At 37.6% G+C, this 23,815-nt stretch overlaps 1 protein-coding gene across 8 annotated transcripts in view; it reads right to left on the reverse strand.

Moving 5' to 3' along the window:
- Nucleotides 1-23,815, reverse strand: part of LOC138692702 (oocyte zinc finger protein XlCOF6.1-like) — a 224,278-nt gene that overhangs the window by 158,454 nt on the left and 42,009 nt on the right. For 2 of the 8 annotated variants that reach the window (XM_069815836.1, XM_069815837.1), the window contains exons 1-3: nucleotides 13,960-14,247; nucleotides 6,959-7,056; nucleotides 2,950-3,087 (exon numbers count right to left, since the gene is read on the reverse strand). Coding sequence is in view for 5 of the 8 variants with exons in the window: in XM_069815841.1 (XP_069671942.1) it covers nucleotides 18,793-19,702 (910 nt within the window). In the remaining 3 variants the exon portion in view is untranslated. Of the gene's footprint in view, nucleotides 1-2,949; nucleotides 3,088-6,958; nucleotides 7,086-13,959; nucleotides 14,248-17,616; nucleotides 19,703-23,815 lie in introns of those variants that run through there. The other 6 variants (XM_069815841.1, XM_069815839.1, XM_069815842.1 and 3 more) reach the window with 5 other exon arrangements.

A 23,815-nucleotide genomic window follows, 5' to 3' on the forward strand; every position in this document is an offset into this window, starting at 1 on the left:
GAGATGTAGCATTGAAGATCATCAGCACACAAGCAATAGTTACAATGCCTTACAAGAGATGTAATATCATTGACATATCACTGGCTCAATATTACAAGGTTCTATGTCTATATCAGAAATATTACTACATACATCCTTGTAACATTTAGCCAGCGTTATATTGTGAACAACAATGGTCCGAGTACCAACTCCTGTGGTATACCTGATGTTGTCAGGAAGAGCTTCGATTCCTGGATACAACACATTATTGTCTTTCCCGAAGTAGGATTCGAACCAATTCACAGCAGTCTCTGACAAATACAAATTTCTCAATTTATGGACGAGCAGGTCAAAATTTACAGAGTTGAAAGCTTTGCTAAGATCAAGAAGAGTTAGTATTGTCATTTTATTGAAGTTGATTGCTTCATGAATGTCTTTGGCCACTTTAAGTAGAGCAGTGCTTGTGTTGTGTGCAGCTCAGAAACCTGACTGATACTTGTCGAATAGATTGTGTTCCTTTATGTAGTTTGTACATGTACGATTCTTCCCAATGCTGTTGATATGGCTGGCAGAATGCTTATTGGTCTATAGTCGTTCAGGTCAGTGGGAATTTTGACTTTTGGAAGAGGAGAAACGAAAGTTTGCTTCCATATTTTAGGGAAAGTTGAAAATCTGGAAGCAAGCTTCCAGTCTTCCTCTTCTTCTATTGTAAACCAAGACCTCTTCAAGTGATATCTCTATCCAGTGCTTTTGCTTCAGCAAAGTCTCATTTTACAAACCTATGGATCAACAATTGCCTCTCTTTTGACAAAGGAAAAATTTTACAGTCCGTACAAAAGAAACCAAATGACCTGATAATGTACAAAAACTTGCCCAGACATGTTCAAACATTTTTAACAAGTGCCAGAACAGGTCACATTGTCACTCAATTGTACCTACAGCGATTTCACATTTCTGATAATCCTACATGTGTGTGGTGTAATAATCATGATGAAGATCTGGAACACATTCTTCTATACTGTCCATCCATAAACCACAAAAGTAGTAAATTAAAATCATCAGTACCAGTTGCAGAAGACACAGCTCTGCAGTATATATTGACTACACCCCAATTCTGGCTACTAGCAACGGCATCTATAATGAACACCGAAAAAAATACCCCTCATTTCTCATGAAAAACAACAACTGAATACACTACAGTGGACTATAGTGGACTTTATGTTATCAGCAAACACCTGGATACATTAAGAAGATTGATTGATTCTTTTATTGTAGATATAATCCCCTGGTAGAGGGGAAGAGATGGTCTAATGGACTTATCTCTACCAGGTTAAATAAATAAATACTACTACTACATCAACGTTGTACACCATAAATTGCATTGGACTTCAAATCTAAACTTCATCATGAAAGTCTTACACACAAACTTTTCACTAACGGCACAGCATGATAAGTGAAAAATATGTGTCCACCAATGGAAAAACAGAAGGGGGACAATTACATTCCAGCCAATGATTACTCGAGGTGACATTGGCTACAGGTGGAACTTTAGTCTGCCTGTAAGTTGGAACTTAATGGCAACTTCCTCATTTCATTTCAGGTTACAAAAGCTTCATAGCCTACTGAAAACTATATCACATGGTTCAAAATTATTACATGTTGTTATCGTACGTTCGCAGGGGAAGTTAACAAGAGTCGTCATTGTCACATTTCATTTTCTTTATTCATATCTAATACATTTACTGACTTTACTGCTAGGTCTTCAGTCCGAAAAACAGCAGAGAAGGAAATGGAGGGACGACAAGAGAAAAATATTTCCCTTTTTAAAGAAATTATTACTATAATATTTTGTGTCTATTTTCGAAACTCTAACAATTTATTGGAGAAATGTTCCTTCCTACAGCAGACAGAGATGTCGTAAATTAATTATTTTTATAAGTTGCTACTTAAAATTATTCTATGTCTGTGGTCTTAAATGTCAGGCAACCGTTTATGACTTGTTTCAGTATGATACTGCTAATAGAGTTCCTTCCTTAAAAAATTAAAATGTTCGAAATTCCTCAATCTCCTGGGACGTAATTCTTCAGTGAAGAGAGATACTTCTTCAACGAACATAAGCTAGATATCTCAAAAGCTGAATAATCATACTGGCCATCGTATCTCATCTTCATGGCCTTTAGCCTGGCCAAGTGAGGCAGATTTTAAAGGGCCCTGATATCGAATAACGTGTGCATTTGAAAGCATCTTTAAATACAGCACCACTGCCGCCGCCACCACACCATAACTACTCGATAAAATAGAGAAATTCTTCCACAATGTTTACAAGATTGAAATTAATCAATGAAGCTTAAGCCCAATAAATATTAGTTTAACAGAATTCTCACAACACATAAAAATACTGGTCTAAAATTAAGAATAACGGCATTGTATTTAAAGTTTTCTGAACATAATATTAAGACTGGAAATCACTGACAAATTTCGAAGTAAATATTCCAACGTATTTTAACAATAAATACCCTTCATTACTAAAATGAAAAGTAAATATAAGAAACTCTAATGTCATGGTGACATTACGTTTTCGCCTATACTGCAATGTGTTGAAAATTTTCTAAAATTTGCTAACACAAATGTGATAACCTAACCTTATGTCCGTTATAACTCGTGACTAGCATACACTTCTGACGTGTTACATATACAAAGAAGAGTGAGCCGAAAGAGGATTTATGTTGTATTCATTTTTACACATAGAACTACACTTCATTAATGGGAAATCATAACAAGCACTTATATTACAGGAATAAGATTATAAAACTAAAATGAAACTCATTCACTATGCATCACAACTTCGCACTCCTACTATAAATATTAATCACTGCCACATTCTAAAATATCTGTGTAACTGTCCACGATGAAAAGAATGCAAAAATAATATTGGAAGAACAGTCAGCACACCTTATGGGCTCCACTTACCTCAGCTTTACACTCTATCGAAAGAAAATCAGTTGGCACTGCAGGTTCCTCAACTTTAGTCTCTGATGTGAGATCATAGCTATGGTCCACGGATTCCGTCTTTATTCCAGCCACGTGGAAATCAAATAAATTCCCTTCCTGCAGAAGACAGAGACAAACTGCATAACAGTGTGCAAGAATGTGATTCTAAGTGCTAACGTTGCAGTCTGGTCCTCTTAATATGGATTAATTGCGACTTACATCATACGGAATTTAGAGTATTATGAACATAATCGACATGATGTAAGAACAATACATTAACAGCTAGATCAGACTGACAACTGAAAATATTTATTAGTGTGGGTGAAAAACATTTCGGAACAATTTGCCTGCAGTAGAATTGATAATTCATTAAAGGTGGAAAAGATCACTGTAGGGTGTTTATACATGTTTTCAGAATCGACATACCTCAAGGGATACGACACACATCAATTTACTGAAAGGAGACAAAAAGAAAGCAGTATCAACAAAAAGAAAGCAGTATCACTGACACTGATACTCTAATTATTGCATTTCAAAATGAGGTACGGGACTAATTTATATTGCACCAGGGTCTTCACACGCACACGCACACGCCAATACCAACGTGGTAATACATATCATTAACAGCTTCAAGAATACTAGTGGCTTGTACAGCAAATGTTGCAAACTAAGTTAATTAGACGTTCAAATAAAACTTTTCAGATTTATTTATAATGAAAAATTACCAGACATTTTGAAAGCTATTTGCTTTCATAATAATGAAACCTACTCCCTCTGGATGTTTTTTTTATGCCAAACATTTTTTCTTGAACCTATCCACCTTCAGTTTTTGAGTTTCAACGCAAAATGCAAGTAACAATGTCAGGACGATCAGTGGGTTTTTCATGTGGGAGTAAACCAATACTTATTTCAGGTCATTGTGGATTGTAGGTGAAAGTTAAAAAAAGTCAGGTTTGTTATGCTTTCGAACAATAGACATAGCATCTTGGTATAGCTGCTGCATGTAGAGCTTAAAATGTAGAGGATAAATTGATTTTATCCTGCTGAGAGATCTTGCTAAAATGATCGGGAGACTAAAAGATTTTGTAGGTCTCTTATTTTATCAGTAAGTAATACCGTCTTTCCTTAGGAACTGTAATTTTTGCGCTCTCTCGAGTGAATACTGAAGAGAATGGCGCATATAAATATCTAAACCACACCGCTATTAGGTATATGGAAAAGACCCAACCCAACTTGATTAATAACTATAAAAATATTTGATTTTTAATGACAATATTATTATCTTACGCAAGTTTTGTAGTTATATATTAACATCATGGCATTAACTATAATCATATTTCATTTATAGTGGTAATAATGTCATCAAACGACCTCAAGTTTTGTAGATTTTAATATCCAATGCACAGCTGTACTCAGAAAATTACACACCGCAGAATCAGACCTGTAAATTACTTTTAGTAAGTCTTGAAGTTTTTAATAATCAATTGAATTTGAACTCTAAATATGTCAGCAATCCTGCAGGACATGGCATTCGTGTAACAGCCTATTGTTTATTGTAGTGTTGGGTTTGTTTTATTCTGAAATGCAATTAGTTCTCAAAAGTGACGAAAGATGGATTTTTGAAAACAGGAAAATTATGTAGGAAAACTAACGCTTCACTGAAAGTTACTATTTTTCTGAAAATTCTTGGATGCCAAGCTTCAAAATGACAGGTCACTCATTAAAATCCATTCAGCCGTTTTCCCGTAATTTCCATTACCAGTTCTAATTATATATATATATATATATATATATATATATATATATACAGGGTGTTTCAGAAATACTTTGACAAACCTTGGGGGCATGTTCCTCACACCAAAACAAGAAAAAAAGTTCATATAAACATGTCCGAAAATCCTTAGATTTTTAGTTATTAATGAAAGAACATAATGAAACATCTGTTAGATATTGTCAGCTTGGTAGCAAGTGTTGCAAGTTTAATCAATTCAGAAACTCATAACAAATGTTTAAATGACAAATGACTGCAGCACACAAGTCTCCTTGGCAATACATAGCCATATAGGACAGCAGACTTGTATTCATAACAACATTCGATTATTATCTAACAAATTGAATTATTATCCGTTACAAACTTAAGTTAAGTTGTTGGATTATACCTCAAAACGCGCTGAACGTAAACTTTTATTGTTATGAGTTTCTGAATTGATTAAAATTGCAATAATTGCTACCAAACTGACAATATCTAAAATATGTTTCATTATATTCTTTCATTAATAAATAAACAACTAAGGATTTCCGGACATATGTTTATATGAACTTTTTTTCTTGTTTTGTTGTGAGGAACATGCTCACAAGATTTGTCAAAGTATTTCTGAAACACATATACATATATAAAATATGTTTTATTTAACGACGCTCGCAACTGCAGAGGTTATATTAGCGTCGCCGGATGTGCCGGAATTTTGTCCTGCAGGAGTTCTTTTACATGCCAGTAAATCTACTGACATGAGCCTGTCGCATTTAAGCACACTTAAATTCCATCGACCTGGCCCGGGATCGAACTCGCAACCTTGGGCATAGAAGGCCAGCGCTATACCAACTCGCCAACCAGGTCGACTATATATATAAGCAGATCGCTAATACATTACTGTGATGCAGTGTATCACACGTTATTACTGTCAGTGTTTCACTTGCAAATAATTTTCTTATTACATTTGCATTTACATGGATTTATATTCAATGCAAATTATTAATCTGACAGCAGAGTGAGAGAGGATAACAGATTTGAAACACTAAACATCAACATTAATTATTAGAAATTACAACTGTATTATATCTTGTATGGAATGCAGGCCTGCTGTAAAAGGTGTCTTGTTTTAGCAAGAGATGACTGATACATTCACAAAGGCTCGCTTCAGTTCGTTACTCTATGATTGTTATACTGTAAGTGTGCTAACTATAAACTAAGAGGTATACAGGAAGGGTAAAAAATTTAGGATACGATATCTTAGGCCATTTTGAGTGAAAAAGTTCATATGAACATAGGTCCGTTTTCGAACGATGGTGGAGCTAGATGCATTTTTTTGGTAAAATGTCTCGCCCCAATGTGAATCAGACGTTACCATATGCTGCTGGCGTGAGACAAGGTCAAGGTCGCAATGAATGACGTAACATTGGAATCTGCATTGTGAATGATGTAGATAAGAGGAAGAAACCGGATGGTGGGGCATTACAAATGTCCAATCGCCTGCCCTTGTCTGATGTAATGACACAGAACCCGCAGATAACACAAATAGCCTACACTATCATCAATTCATAGCAGTCCAGTCAGCTACCTACAGTGCAGTAGTTATACAGGTACAGTTATCGGAAGTGTTAACTTGTGTTTTTCAAAATGCCTTATAAATTTTCGAATACAGAATACGCCGATATTGTGTATGTTTATGGTTTGTGCGATGGAAGTTCCTTGCGTGCTGTCGCTGAATATGAACGACGCTTTCCGAACAGAAAAGTACCATATCGAAGAGTACTTACTGTCTATGGGGTTGGATGAAAGACTTGGTATAGCAAAGGAAGTGTAAACGAGAGAGGCGCTAATCGACTGTATTTTGGATGCGGCATAGAGAACAGTTACGTGCAACTTTTCAGCGCGATGATGGCGATTCATCATTGAAGCAGAAGAAGGTACCATTGAAAATGTACGAAAACATCGACCCCGACTTCTAGAATATTAGGTCTGTATCCATACATGAATATAAACTCTAAAGTTGTCCGTTATCTGTCTCTAAATGCGAGTTAGTAAAATGGGATCTTAGAAGTTTTTGTGAAATCAAAGAGCCATATCTCCGTAACTGTTCGAAAACGGACCTATATCCATTTGAACTTTTTGACTCAGAATGACTTCAGAATTCACATCCTAAATTTTTTTACCTTTCCTCGTGATTCAGTGGAACGTAGAAATCAGATCCAGTGATTGTTAATGTACCTCTAATAAGGGCTTCTTCTCATCTTTATCAGTGTCATCACTCCAGTGTATAGCCAACGGGTCGACCTCGGGTTCCTTCTTGATCACATCCATCACGACTGTAACAGACATTTAAGTGTTGACTCATCTGCAACACGATGAAACAAATTTATTCACGGTGGTTACAATACAATACTATAATACCTATTTAGTGGATGTTCCATATTTTTCCTGAACTAATTAAATGCTACACAAGAACAGAGAATACCTTTACTATTAGACTAGGGTGTAGTATGAATTCCATTCCTGAAATCTCTATATGAATTTCTGGATTCGCCCATATGTGTTACATGCCCTGGCCATCTCAAACGTCTGGATTTAATGTTTCTAATACAGTTCTCAATAATGTTCTACAATGCACTGCAGGTATAAAAGTGCTTCTTTACTGATCTATTTCCTTTCATTAATGTTGACTGGTAGATGAAATTTTTGCGTCTTTGTTGTGGCCTGATAACGCCTTGATTCACGACCTACATGGTAGTGACCACCACCCCATTCGAATCCGTATGTCCACTTTACGTCCTGCGGAATCTCGCTATCCAAACTGGGTTATTAAAAAGGCGGACTGGGTCGGATTTTTGGAGTCCATATCATTCAGTGACAATGGACATGAAAGTGTGGACTCTGTAGTAAAACATTTCTCAAATGTGGACTGTTAATTTTGATAACAGAGGAAAAGATACTTCGGCGAAGTAGGAGAGCACGAACCTCAGTTGGCACCAATACCAGCAAGGTGATTGTACCAGTGAACGTAGTATCCCGAGATACTCAGGAAGTTTTCAGGCCGGAGGTGTGTCTTCTGAAGACATAAAATAGCAGGGTTCTCATGATAAATTAATTGTTGTAGTTCTGTATATCTGCTGCGTATACCATTCACATTCCACTGTACAATATCAGACATCAAGAGGAGCGAAATCATGGTGGTGGCTTTACAGGAGATCTTTTTTTCTTATCTTTTCTATGGTTTGGTGCCGTGGACTGAGACTGCTTAGCCCTCGACCAAGGGAACTCACTCGCAGATCGTCGCACACCTTATCTTGATCAAGCACAGGATGGAGATCGTGATCTCGACTCGACACCCGAACAAGGAGTGCGACGTCGCGGCGATCTACCAGGCCTTGAATCCTTGTCTGTCGCCACGGTAGCGACCTTGTTGGGAACATAAGGCCTGATATCGAGGCCACACGTGTCGTCTGACTCAGCAGTCTGAGTGGCAACGTCCACATACGTCTGGGTTGCACCCTCAATACGCTTCCCAGGTATACTAGCAAGAGGTGGCGTTTGCGTGGATACATCTATTGCCTGTGTTGCCTTCTGCAATACTCCTGCATAGGACTTTTCCATCGCCTTTTTCTGTTGATCTAAAATACGCTTACGCACCTCGAAAAACGTAATATTTTCCCGGTCTCGGAGCTCTTGAATATCCTTCTCTACCATATACTTCCGGCAATTTTTAGAATTAGCGGCGTGGTGCCCAGAAAAATTCACACAGTGCTCGACGCCGGCAGTTGGGGAATCACCGGGGTTAGCACAGCCGCACTTTGCACATACGATGTTGATAGTGCAACGGTTTTACGTACATCCGAACCGTTGGCACCTAAAGCACAGCATTGGGTTCGGCACATACGCACGAACTGGGACACGCTCATACCCGACAAAGATGTATTCTGGTAGGACAGGCTTTTCGAAGGTCAAGAAGTCAGTGCTCAGGGGAACAGTCTGTCCGTCCCGCTTACGTAATAAACGGTAAGCCTTGGACACAGACTGCTCCGCCAGTTCTAGTTGGATCTCTTCATCCAGAGAATCCGTATGCACTACTCCCCGCGTGGTGTTCAGCGAGGAGTGCCGTTCGACTTTAATAGGGTAAGACCCCAGCAACTTGGCTTTCAACAGCGTCTCACTCTGTTTTGGAGATATAGTCTCGATGACAATTTTTGTCATATGACAACCAGTCGTACTTTCTCCTGTCATGTTTTATTATTATTGTTTCTGAGGGATGGGGAGAAGAGGGCGAAGACATTTAAACTGGCCCTCCCTACGGAACCGTCGGCGTCAGCCTGCCACCAGGGGGGCGACAGAAAGACACCTAAAAAATTATTCACAGTCTGTGCCGGCTATGAGGACCCCCCCCCCCCCACAGCCCGATCCCAAGCAACCCACCTCACGCAACTCACCCTTCAAACTGGACATTACACATCTAATGGCAAATCTTAAACCTGAGATTTGTCGCACTTTTATGCCGCTACCACGGGAATAACTGCCCGTGGCTCCCCACTCTACGCTGAACAATCCCAGGACTATCCAGGTGCAGGGGACTTGTGGTCGATTACACTGCCACACCCATTAGTCAGCAGTAACACGTCGGAGCGATATATCCGCCCCGGCCAGCAGAGTCGGTCACTGGGACGTCTAAATCGCTCTACGTGAGTGTACTTGAGGTATCGTCCGGGCTCAGCACCTAAACTTGCATATAGGGGCAGTGTGAAGGGTCCACTATTGCTTCAGTGCTGGGCGCCCTGACAGGCTACAAAATTCGCGCTCGAAACCGTGGGACAGGACCACAGAGATAGAAAAGATCCTCGCTGGTGAGACGGGAGTTGTAAGCCTAAGAACCTTAACCTAAGAATGAATGTAATGAACTAGAAGAGGAAGAATAATATAGCCTCACCAGGCATTCTTAACAAATCCCGTCATGTAGGCGGACGTAGCAAGAACAAAACAGCGGGGATGGAGAGGTGAAAATGGCTGTGATGATGTGGTGGGCATTCCGCATGCAATGGTGGCCGGCGAGGAGAAATACAGCGATGAAAAAGACGAGAGAACGAAAAGGGCTGGGTGGTGATAAGGCGATTAATGTTCGAAAAGAAAAGCACGAGAGGAACCATTGCATCCCCCCGTCACCAATTTGGCGGAACCCACTTCGACCAGTTGACATGTCATTAGTGACGACAGAAAACACTTCAGGGGAGAGAGATGACATTGCTAACAGAGAAATGGTGATCGCGGAGAGCACATGCGCATGTGCTTATGGGCAGCAAACTTCTTAAAAAAAAAACAGAGAGAGAGAGAGAGAGAGAGAGAGAAAGAAAAGCCCCTGAAAAGACATGATATTTGTTTATGATTTGAGAAATCGTCAAATGTGGAAACCATTTCTAATGACATTTATTGCAGACAAACTTCCTAATTTAATTTTAAGCTCCTGAGTCCTAAGATATTTTTTGTTTTATTTTTGAAGTTCAATGTAATTTTAAACTTCAAAAAAATCACTTAAATGAAAAGAAATGCCGAAAAAATTTTGGAGATTACAGTTAGAACACATATGTAGGTCTCTGCACATATATATTGTAGGTATCATAAATTTACTGTGGACTTATTTCGAAAGCACGTCCTACGGTGCATTGGCGTTTAGTTGCTGGTCGCCATTTTCATTTACAAATAGTTAAAACACTCATTCCAATGATCGAATCGATCTTCTTGCGCTTCCTGTAAGTCCCAAGAGATGTCAGGAGCTTGACAAGCACAGAAAAAAAGTGACTGATAACGATTCCACCTTGTGGAACTTTTGAAACTAAATGCGTGTATGAAGTATAGTATACTATACACCAGGACCCAAGTGGTTAATTTAATTCGAACTTATAATTTAAAAACTGTTTTCACAGACTAAAATACTACCGCATTTACTATTACTATCCACTACAGATTAATCAGCAGGCCTATTAGTTATTTATTTCACCATTACAAGGTGCGCAAGAAAAATGGCACAATTTTATTGCACTTATCATGCATTGTGACTGCAGTTTCCATTAGTAAAAATCATAACAATTTAACGTAAATATATTTTAAAAAAAAGAAAGGGAAAAGTTAGGCCTATTTACAAATGATTAAATTATGAATTCAGGGAAATGGAAGAAAATACACTACCTTAATTCACTGGAACTTAATAATAATAATAAATAAACACGTGAAAAGAATAGTGTTCATGTAAACTGTATTAAGCTTCTTTCATTATTTCCGAAAAGGTATGGTGTATGAAATGAACAACAGGAAAGTATTGCCTCAATTTATAATATGTACGGCAATATCTTTTAATCTCAAGAATGACAGCCATTTATTTTTATATAATTAAGATGGAGAAGTTTTGAAATTAAGTCTTTTGACCATATTATAATATTGTACGAAGCATTTAGGGTAATAAGCAATGGTGAGTCCTTTAAATGTCCCAAATATCAATGTCATGTTAGCGTTCTACTATCAATTAGAGATGGGTAAAAATAACACAACAGTTATTTTGGTACTGTTCCGGTCTCGGAACTGTTGCAAAAATGAACAGTCAAAGAGTTTGTAATATATAACGTATTACCACAGTCTACTATATACAGTCGCGAAGCTCAATATGTACTAAAAATGCAAACATGGGTAGTTGCCCACCACTAGGATCGCTACTATCGCCTCATCATCGCAGATCTCTCTCCTAGCAGACGACAAAATATGTTATACTTTCGTTGTGTTCTTTTGGAAAAATTAACACCTTCCTTCCATTATTGAAATATTAAATGCATAAAGTTAATTTATTATTTTAATGAAGTATATTAAATTCCACCATAAACTCGAAGATACCTGCAAGAACTAGGATAATATTATTTTTGTTTGTGCAAAACGAACTGAAATTTACTATAATTGCTTCACTCATTCAACATTATAGCGATAATTAACTATGAAACCAATAAATATTAATTTGCATTTCCCTTTACAACAATAATAATGGAAATATGAATTAATGGAGTAACTTACGTGTACCGGTACTTGTAGTGTAGGCTTACGTAGTTAACAAAGTGGGATGAGGTTAAGCAATAATAATCACAGCAGAATTGGAAATAAAACGTGATCAATAAATTTTATTGTAACAGACTTTTTCTACGTCTCTAGTAAAGTAACAAATAAAAATAACAACAAAATTAACTATAGTTAAAAACATATCCTTTGAAAAAAAAAGTAGGCCTAAGTACTAATGAATTTTTTTCTACACAACTCGGAGAACAAAGATTACATGCTACACGTTTTAAATGTCATGTTAGATTTTTGAGTTGGTTACCGTGTCATTATGACTTTGTGTACCAAAATTAAATGTTGCATTCTGACCTTGTATTCAACAGCTGTGTATTTACTAAACATGAAGCTTCTGCCCCCATACACAGCAAGTTTCCAAAACCGATTCGAATGTGCGTTGGAATGTCATCTATTGAGAAACATGTGTGCTATGTCACGTCGATAACTTATTTCAAGAGGAGTCCGAGCGCAGAGTGCTCCAACACTATGTGGAAGCAGCTTGGAGAAGAGGGATGGTACTCTTTTGAACGACTCCTCAAAAGGAGCGAGAGTCAATGAAATGGCTCACATCAATAAACGATTCCGACTCATCTCTACTTGTAACTGTTATTTCGGAACTGTTGTTTGGAACATAGTATCATGGATACATATATAATAGGATGCGAAACTGCGGTCAGCACCATCTGGATTTGGGGGTTTGAAGTAAGGTGATGAATATTAGAACTACGTGTTGGGTACATTACCCAGAGTTCTCTATTTATCCGTTCGAGATATTGCTGTACGGGAGAGTCGAAGAGCCGAGATGACGGACTGAAACTTGCTAATAAGTGAACATAAAATGATACGTGTGTGTATAAGCAGTGTATGTTAAACAGTGATGTTTATGGACGATGTAAAAATAGTGTTGCTGAATGTATTGTAAAGTAATAGTAATATAATAAATTGAACTATCTAAGTAGTTCTTGCAGACTTTTCCATACTCAAAGCTTAGAATTCCAATTAACTAACATTTTGCTTTATTTTTTGTCTCTGTCTGGTTATATTTTAATCGGGTAGTGTAAAACACATCGTATCTATTATCTTCCTGTTGGCTCCGGTAAGAATTTTCAGTACAATATGCTGTGAGGAATAAAACCGTAAATGTTTTATTTTAAACTGGGTTAGTTTTGAATATCGATGAGGGTGGGAGGGAATACTTTCAGCACAGTTTAACATTTTCGTCACCAGGTGCGCTGCTAAATGCATGGAGTAATTACTCTTTTCGCTACTTGGTGCGCTGCTAGATGTAATAACGCCCCTCCCAGAAATAGATGGCAGCAAGATCAATTTCTACAACAGCGCCTCTAGTATGTGTTACGGGAAACTCATCAAGTTTCGCATCCTACTGTATATTTATCCATGATAGTATTTTTCCGAACCGGAAGTGTCGGAACTGTTCCGAGAAAAGAACAACTTTGCCCATCACTACTACGAATATCTAGAACCGAACAGCGCTCCGAGCGGCAGAATTGGCGTTACGCGGAAACCACTTTAGATCCGTATTTCAAGCGCTATGCGCCAGCTTGTATAATCTCGTAAGCAACGATCTTTCCACTCTTATAAGTACATTTGTTCCTTAGATGTGTTTTGTATAATAATCAATATGTTAATGTAGTGACGCACGCACACACACATTATATAGTGTAACAAAAAGTGAAATGAATTGTGGCCGTGATAAAAGAGTATATTCGTTTAGCATGGCGCATGGATACACATTCTTGAATGTTTCCTTGTAGGTGTGAATATTAACGAATGCAGTTTTTCGTAAATAGCAAGAGACCGCCGGTCTTTTACAAGGTATGTGGGCTAATTGTGGGATATGTGACGTGAGGCCGAGGAATTCGCCTATGTGAAAAATTTCAACGATTTAAGATCCTCGGTCTCACATCATTTAGATATTCCCTCAACTAACCCACTAACCTCGACACATAGCTACCTTGTAAAACACCGGCGGTCCCTTGTTAATTACCAAAGAAGCATGAATTATAAAATTGTGATGTAATAGATATTAGTAAGGAAAGAAAATAAACAAATTTGACCACAATAATAATTACACCGAAGAGAAAATCTGGCAATATTCACTAATACAGACATACCTCTATGAAATATAAGAATGAAATAAACGACACAGCGATTTCCTCAATTCCAAGTTCAGATAACACTGTTAACAGGTTCTTCGATCAAGTATGCCGTGATCACAAAAACTGTCGAAATGTGTTACATTGTAAAACCCAGATTGACTAAAAAATTATAACAAAATATGAGCCATAATTTAGTAATGATAGACATTACTAGCTCTGGTATAGATAGCCACTTCCGGTGGATAAACAGCGAAGTAAACGTCTTTCAACTTCATAAACCTATGTTCGCAATAGGACAAATGTTACAAAGGGTTACGCTGGCTAGATCGTAGCCATTGTCGGTACGCTACATTGAAACCAGACTTTTGTTACTACAATTCTCGAAATGAGGCGAAGGAAAACATACATTACAAAATTAGATGTGGCACAGATGACGTCAATTTTAAAACCTTCAGAGATTCTTACGGAAAATGCGATATTGACTCTGTTGCTGCGTCCCAACCTAGATGAAAATAAAGATCGTAGGTTAGCCTATCAATTTCAATTGAAACAAGATTTCTAACTGGATTTGGTCATTACGCTAGATGTAGTGATGAAAATGTAATACATAGGAAGGTTTTCCTCAATATTTCACTCTTATTAAGCAGTTTTTAGCCAACTTATTTTTCTAAGTTTTATAATATTTTTCTGATATAACTAGATCCCTAATTATGTAATGATGAAAATGTAATATCTAAATGTTTTCCTCAATATTTGGATTTTAAACATTTTTTAACCTACAAAATTTTCTAACTTTTATAATTGTTAAGATTTAAGTAGCCCCATAAGTTATGTTATTTACGGCTTTTAAGGATTCTACAGGTTCATTGCCGACCTCACACAAGCCCGACACCGATCCCCATCCTGAGCAAGATTAACCTACCCTCCATCATCATTAACCACCTCTTTCAAATCAATTTTTATATTATCCTCCCATCTACGTCTCGGCCTCCCCTAAAGTCTTTTTCCCTCTGGCCTCCCAACCAACACACTATATGCATTTCTGGATTTGCCCATACGTGCTACATATCCTTTCCATCTCAAACGTCTGGATTTAATATTCTAATGTCAGGTAAACACTACAATGCGTGCAGTTCTTCGTTGTCTAACTTTCTCCATTCCCCTGTAACTTCATCCCGCTTAGCCTAAAATATTTTCCTAAGCAACTTATGAACCATCTTCAATTCTGCACGGATGCTCCTGGTATTTTATCTTTTCCAACACTAAAGAGAAGGAGTTTTACTCTTCTTTCATCGTAATGGAGTGACCGATTGGAATGGAGGCATATTTGTTGCAATTGTTTCAAACAACACATTTCAAACTATGTTTTGAACTGTCGATTAAAAAAGCCATTCACTTGGGGTATAGTCTGATATACCCATTTTCTTCAGAAGGCCTCCGAAGTCACTGTAGAATACTATGTTTTTGTCTTCAATAAAAAGAAAATGGCAGCAAATCTCTTTCTCTATTTCGATAAAATATAATTTTCATTCCTGGCTGAAGTACAGTCTTTTCCTTAGTCTGCAGACGAGCAAATCAGAAGACTCCTTAGAAAGATTCAGTCCTTAGTCAGGTCTCTCAACTTGTTCTGGTAAAGGATTCATATGTGAAGCTGTTTGAAAATCACTGTCGCTGTCACCACTTTCTTTACCTTGTGCTATATCAGACATATCTATAAGATCCATACTCTGAGAGCTGTGGTGACTGATGGAAGGGTGGAATAATAAACAATGAAAGTACGGCACAGATCTCATAAATTAGGAATAGTCAGGTTCCGTGTGTGCTTATCTGCTTAACAAATATTAATTGTTAGAGTACTTGTCACATTAATTTATTCAGTTTAACGTTTTTGGCTTAAATAAGCCATCTTAAGGAAAAGTTTTACCCATGTTGAATCTTTCGTACATTACTTTTAAAGTTTTATGCCTAATTACATGAATAGAATTGGTACATGTGTTTGTACAATATAGATAAATTGGTTAATTATAAGTCTCTACCGTGACAATATTGAACATAAATTGATTAAAATGTTAAAACAAGGGCTATATGAGCCATGGTCATAGATTATTGAAATACTAAAATGTTAAAACATGTGCAATATTGTTACAAATGCTATATGTTTGACCATCTGTGGCAATTTCCAATGCTGACTAGAGTGAAGATGATTCAATATCAATTTCGTATGTACGATGATGGCATCTCTGTAGTCGATGGTGGTGCGAAGACAACTGTCTCCCACTTCTTTTTCATTATAAGAAATATCATTGCAGCAGCGTTAATTTCTGTAGGTCGTCAATGTTTATTTTTCATAACTGACCGCAAGACGATCTCGTGAATAATGTCTGAAGTTTCAATTGGGTTCCGTCTTGTATTACTATTTAAGAATGTACAAGCAAAATGTTAGAAAAGCATGGCTGCGTTGCCTGGCTTTCGAGGGCGCTGGATTAGGCACAGGTTCGCACTTGACTGACTTGTGGCCTGTTTGTGTCTTAAAGATCGAAAAACATCGCAGTCTTACCGATTCTCACCTGCGTGTGTGCTTTCAGATATCGCGAAAACGAGAAACTCACCCCACAATCGCCGCAACCAGTCTATGCGGGTGCATGCTTCTTAAGACTTGTCGCACACATAACTGAATGACTTTTCACCTTTGATTCTCCTTGATTGCTTGACTTTTTCACGTTTACTAATAATGAAATATTTCTTCTATTAACAACAAAAGGGAAAGGCTTCTCGCCTGTGAAGAAGTGTATGTTTTTTTTGTTTTTTTAGAAGTCCAAAAACTACTTTCCCCATAAATTTCATCCGAATGGCTTCTCATATGTGTGTACTCGAGCATACGTTTGGAATCTAACACACTGCGCGTAGATCATCACACGTATTTCGCACTTACAAGGCTTCTTTTCCTTGTCAGAGCCAGCTTGAAGTTTCAGACATCTCAAAAGTTGCCTCCCACAAAAACAGCAATTTTATGGCTCCCGGCTCTAAGCGCACGTTCATACCTTTTCTAATTTACTACATTGCGAAGACATCTTTCCACATATCGATGGCCCGGAACCAGACTATTCCAAGTCCATTTTACTATTTCTTTTTCAGGAGAGCTATTTTAAGCGCCTGACATTCAAAGCTTCATGAAGCAATTTGGAATAGCTTCATGGCAACCTTATGAAGAGGAATATTTACAATTTTGTTCGATTCATATATGAAGATAAGAACTGGAACACAACGAAACTCAGATTTCTTTCTTATAAAAAGTTGGACTTAGAACAGTCTGGTTCTCAGCCATCGATATAATTATCATAAGTGAACGGCTAAGCATAACGAGTGTACACGTCCATGCCCTTTCAAATTACTCGATTCCATATATATCACAAAAAAGCTTTTGACTCAGTAAACAGAGAGAAGTTACTGCAAAAGCTAAGGAATGTAACAGGGAAAGAAAACGAAATGGAGCAAATCATCAAGAAAATACTGACAAAAAACGTGATAGTAATAAGTGATGGAGAATGCATATCAAGCTCCATAACCCAAACAAATGGGGTACTGCAGGGTGACCCAATGAGTCCGACGCTGTTCAGCATTCCCACAGCTGATGTAAACATCATAACACAAGGACTGGACGTCACAAATAATCTTGTACGCCGATGACATGGTCTTAGGCTCTAGCAAGAGAGAGGACCTGCAAATAGCACTAGACAGGCTAGAGGACTGGGCAACAGACGACTTTAAAATCAACAAAAACAAAACTGTTATGATGATTTTCAGGAAAGCAGGAAGAATGGCAGCGGAAGACAAAATAACCCTGGAAGGAGAGGAACTCCAGAGAGTCAACTATTTCCGGTACCTCGGGATCACCCTGCAGACAACCGGCCTATCCTTCAAAATTCATATCTGCGAGAGAACAGCGGCAGCCATAAGAGGAATATACACTATAATGGATCTGAGAAGACTTTCCCTAACAACAGCCATGGAACTATTCCGGACAAAAATAATGCCAATAGTAACATAAGGCATAGAGCTAATATGGGAACACCTCAAAATGTCTGAGCTTGAAGCAATAGACTCTGTCAAAACAAGATTTTTGAAGGTAACATTGGGCGTCTCCAAGATAACACAATCACGACTAGCGCACGAGCTAGCGAAAGAGACATTCTTTATCGAGGACATAAAAGACAAGATGCTACTGCCATCTACACCACAGGGAACGAAACACATCCGACAGAGGGAGGAGAAAAGAGCAGAGATATTCGAAGAATTTTACAAAACAGATGCCATGAGCGATAGAAGCTGGGCGGGACCTAACCAGGAGCTACGGAGCGCAATCACGCGCCAATATAGCTGTCTGTGGCTTCCACTATAAGTTCTGCTAGAAAAGCTATTTCCATGAGCCAAGTGAAAACTGCGTGTGTAATCTGTGCCATTAGAAATGTGAAAGATATTATTTTGACAAATGCAAAAATCATTGAGCGAATATAGTAAAGTGCACCCAACAAACTTATGCACTTTCGTGCGCGTTTGATATATTATATCACAACTCAAAGGCTTCTCGCCTGTGTTAAGACGTTCATACACTTTCTAATGACCCAATTACAACAATTTATTTCAACATATATCACAATCCAATGGTTTCTCACCAGTGAGTACACGTCGTAATCGTACACCATTTCATAGGACTAGATTTGGAACATTTCTGTTCTCGTAAATTACAAATGTATTGCTTCTGTAGGCCAAGTGTGTGTAAAAGTGCGTGATTTTTTTTTTTTTAACATTAGAAGATCCCCAAAAATGTCTTTCCTCATGAATCACAACTTAATGTCTTCTGCCCGTGTGTATGAGTGCGTGTTTTCTTAGACTACCAGATTGCGTAAATTTCTTTCCACATATATCACAACAGAATGGCTTCTCCCCAGTGTGTACGAGTGCATGTTTTTTTAGATTACCAGATTCCGAAAACTTCTTTCCACATACATTACAACCGAATGCCTTCTGCCCTGTGTGTACGAGTGCATGTCTTTTTAGATTACCAGATAGCGAAAATTTCTTTCCACATATATCACAACTGAATGCCATCACCCCTGTGTGCACAGCTGCATGTTTCTTTAGAACACCAGACTCCGAAAATTTCTTTCCGCATATATCACAACAGAATGCCTTCTGCCCCGTATGAACGAGTGCGTGCCTTTTTAGGCTACCAGAGAGAGTAAATTTCTTTCCACATATATCGCAACTGAATGCCTTCTGCCCTGAGTGTACGAGTGCATGTCGTTTTAGATTACCAGATAACGAAAATTTCTTGCCACATGTATCACAACTGAATGTCTTCTCGCCAGTGTGTACAGATTCATGCTTTTTTAGATTGCTCAATTCGGAAAATTTCTTCCCACATATATCACAGTCGAATGGCTTCTCGCCTGTGTGTACACGTGCATGATTTTTCAGATCATTGGATTTGGAAAATTTCTTTCCACATAAATCGCAACTGAATGATTTCTCGCCTTTGTGTGCGCGAACGTGTTTTTTGAGATGATCCAGATTCAAACAATCCTTTCCACAAACGCTGCAAATGAACGGTCTCTTGCGCTTGTGTAAAAGAACATGGCTTTTGAGTCTTGCCGAGTCGTAAAACCACTTTCCACAAACATCACAGTTGAATGTCTTCTCATCTGTCTCTAGGCAATCATCTTCTGTAATACTGTCGCAGGAAGCTGGTACTCCAGTGCTGTGAAGAAGATGTGCTCTTAGCTCTAGCAATAAAAATTAATGCGAATAAATCATCAGAAGCAAAACTACATCCAACACAAATACATTATACTTGGTAATCAGTAAATAATGTGGAAAAGTATTTGGAAGTATGTAAGTCTGCTGAAGTTAATTCTCATATATAATTGTAAGTTGGTGATTTTACGATGCTTTATCAACTGTTACAGTTATCTAGGAGAATTTTCTCCTAGTGAGTTAAGGGAAATCGCCGGAAAAAACCTCAACCAGATAAATTGTTCCAACCAGCATTTGAACCCGGGCCGACTAGTTTCATGATCAGACGAATTAACCGTTACTCCACAGTGGTTGACCATAAACAGTGTTAAAATTCTATCAATTCTTACATCGATATCGTAGTAGCAGTCTACTTCTGATGCATTTGAGTTGTGAGGGATAGCTACTACATTTTGTTTGTTCACTGCGTACTCTATTACAGTTGGGAAGATTTCTCCTTCTTTTCACGAAGAGCGTGACGTCACGAGTTCTAGCTGAGTCAACCCATCGCATGCTGTCCAGTCTAACTATTACCACAGTCTACTATATACAGTCGTGAAGCTTGGGGTGTTTTTTTGCAAATCTCCTGATAAAGCGCTCCAAGTGGTTAGCAACTACAAACAAAGACTGTCCATGGTCGACTTTGGACTGTGTCGTATTTCTATCGAGTGCTAGCTCGTTCCGTATTTCACATTGATGCTTATGAAATGTTCGTTATTGGTTGTAATGAAAATGTTAATGGCTAAAATATAATAATTTGAATAATAATATGGTACAAGGAGGAGACGTTTGTAGTGCTATAAATTGTAGCAACAGTAAGAGAAAGAGGCCAGAGTTATCCTTTTTCCGATTTCCGAAAGATTCAGCAAGGTTCCTAGGTTTCCACAAGAATGCTGTGCAGAAACAAAACTCTTAATTTTGAAGTTCTTTGTGACTGTTAGAATACATTATATCCTTAAATTTCACAATGAAATGTTTCAGTCTAACCGAAAGGACATTAGATACCGGTTAAAGTTCTGTCACTTAGGCTGCTAAATTTCCAGAGAAATAAAGGTTAGGTCTACTTTTTTTTTCAGAGGATATATTTTTAATAGTAGCTATTAATTTTGTTATTATTTTTATGTGTTATTTTACTAAAGACGTAGAAAAATTAAGTTTGTTTTAATGAAATTTATTGATCACGTTTTATTTTCAATTCTGGTGGGATTATTATTGCTTAGGCCTACTTTTTTTTTTTCAAAGGACATGTTTTTAATTATAGCTGTTAATTTTGTTGTTATTTTTATTTGTTGCTTTACTAGAGGCGTAGAAAAAGTCCGTTACAATAAAATTCATTGATCACATTTTATTTCCAATTCTGGTGTGATTATTATTGCTTAACCTCATCCCACTTTGTTAACTACGTAAGCTTACACTACAAGTACCGGTACACGTAAGTTACTCCATTAATTCATATTTCCATTATTATTGTTGTAAAGGGAAATGCAAATTAATATTTATTGGTTTCATAGTTAATTATCGCTGTCGTTATAATCTTGAATGAGTGAAGCTACTATAGTAAATTTCAGTTCGTTTTGCACAAACAAAAATTATATTAACTTATTTCTTGCAGATATCTTCGAGTTTATGGTGGAATTTAATATACTTCATTAAAATAATAAATTAACTTTATGCATTTAATATTTCAATAATGGAAGGAAGGTGTTAATTTTTCCAAAAGCACACGACAACGAAAGTGTAACATATTTTGTCGGCTGCTAGGAGAGAGATCTGCGATGATGAGGCGATAGTAGTGATCCTAGTGGTGGGCAACTACCCAGGTTTGCATTTTTACTACATATTGAGCTTCGCGACTGTATATAGTAGACTGTGCTATTACTACTAGCACATATAGATACAAAATAACCAGCTGAAAGTGCACATGTATCGTTATAGTGTATTGCGATACAAGGTAGTAAGTGAGATTTACATAAATATGTGAAAGTCTGAAAAGACGAGACGAGGTCGAGTTTCTGTAACACTTAACACACATGTACTGCATACTATTACTTGGCCGATCTTAACAAAAATGCATTATTATTAATCATTTTAGTTTGTTATTTGTCGGTAGGTGTCGTTCTTATGTTTTTATTCGTATTTGTTAATATTATAGGTGTCAAATCCTTTGTTTTTATTCGCATTTGTTGATAGGTGCTATTCAGCAGCAGCAGCAGTAGCAGTAGCAGTAGTAGTAGTAGTAGGGTTTAAAAAGGGCGTGTCAGCTGCCATGGCTATTTGCGCCCTTACCTAAAATTCTTAATAAAACAAAGAGACAAATAACACAATAATTCGGGAGCTAAAAGAATTAAAAAGCGTTATCACGGTAAAACGAGGTATACAAATGCAGTACACACAAGGTGATTTCTAAACAATGATAAAAGTGAGCAATCCTACGACCTTAGGTAGAGTTCAAAAGGAGCCAATAAAATAATAAAACTAAGCCCACTAGAGATAAATTGTATATCACATTTAAAAAACAATAAAATTTTATAAAATATTCGGATGTATAAAGTCCGAAATGTTACCAATGTAAAATCAAATATAAAACAACAAATGTAACCTACTGAATCACCTTATCGAGTCCTGTATTCGATAAAAATCTAAGAACTGCATTTGTACAATTAAAATCATTTCCAAGAGCGTCACGTAGAGTCGGACGAATTCCATATCGCCGACGGACACGGTCATGGTGTTATTCATTTGTTATTTACGCTACTTACCGCAAGTGTGCTATAAGTTTAACTTCCAAGACATACCAAGAACATGGGTAGAGCCATTAAGAATAACGATCGGCCAAAAACTAGACTAATACCAGTGTTAATCTACACTATTCTAAAAAAATAAGCGTAAATAATATATTAGGCATACAGTAATCAGTGGCGCTACAGCCTATGAAGGGCTAAGACCGACCAGCCGCCTGGTGGCCTCACGTCCACATGCCGAAGTAGAGGTGGACGATCATCCAACCAGAATGGAGGTATCCTGTGGCTAGCACAATGATCCCCCCCCCAAGCCGTTATAGCTGGTTTTTGAAACCGGATTTCCGCCAACTGTCGTAGCTCCCCATGTTCATCACGATGCTGGGTGAGCACCGGTCTCATACACTGGCCGAAATTTCATGAGAAAATTTCTTCCCCCATGAGGACTCGAACCAGCGCGCATTCAATAACGCGAGTCCTGGGCAGGATGCCTTAGACTACGACGCCACGGCGCAGGACAGGCAAGTACAAAATCTACTCGCTGACTTTTTAAGTTTTATTCCAGTGTTTTCATCTTCTTGATGTGTCTGCTTTCTGCACCGATAACACAGGCCAATTAAAAAAAAAAGTTTTTCTTGGTGCCTTGGTTTTTAGACCCGTTCTTGAAGTTATCTGATGCGCTGATTCAGTAAATGGCATTGGCTAGGTCGTATCAGCTCTAGTTTCTTATATATTGTTGAATTTATATAATAATTATATAATATATATTACAATTCTGTTCTGTTACAAAATTATCTGTAATAACGTCTAGTTGATTTTCATGCAACCAAAAAATCATTTGATTGCTTATTTTTTTACTGCTAATATCACAGAAATCAATTGGAATAATCTTATCCTGATCTACATTTAGCTATAAGATCTGTGCCGTACTCGCATCTTTTACTATTCCACTCTTCCATGAGTTACCACAGATCTTAGAAGATGGATCCTATATGTCTGATATAGCACAAGGTAAAGAAAGTGGCGACAGCGACAGCGATTTTCAAACAGCTTCACATATTAATGGTTTGTCCAGAACAAGTTGAGTGACCTGATTAGGGACTGAATCTTTCTAAGGAGTCTTCTGAATTGCTCGCCTGCAGACTGAAGGAAAAGAATGTACTTCAGCCTGGAATGAAAATTATATTTTATCGAAGGAGAAAAAGAAATTTGCTGGTTTTTTTTTTTTTTACTGAAGACAAAAACATAGCATTCCACAGCGATTTCGGAGGCGTTCTGAAGAAAATGAGTGTATCAGAATATACCCCAAATGAATGGCTCCTTTTAATCAACAGTTCAAA

The sequence above is a fragment of the Periplaneta americana genome, chromosome 17 (assembly GCF_040183065.1).
Source record: "Periplaneta americana isolate PAMFEO1 chromosome 17, P.americana_PAMFEO1_priV1, whole genome shotgun sequence".
NCBI classification, from domain to species: domain Eukaryota; kingdom Metazoa; phylum Arthropoda; class Insecta; order Blattodea; family Blattidae; genus Periplaneta; species Periplaneta americana.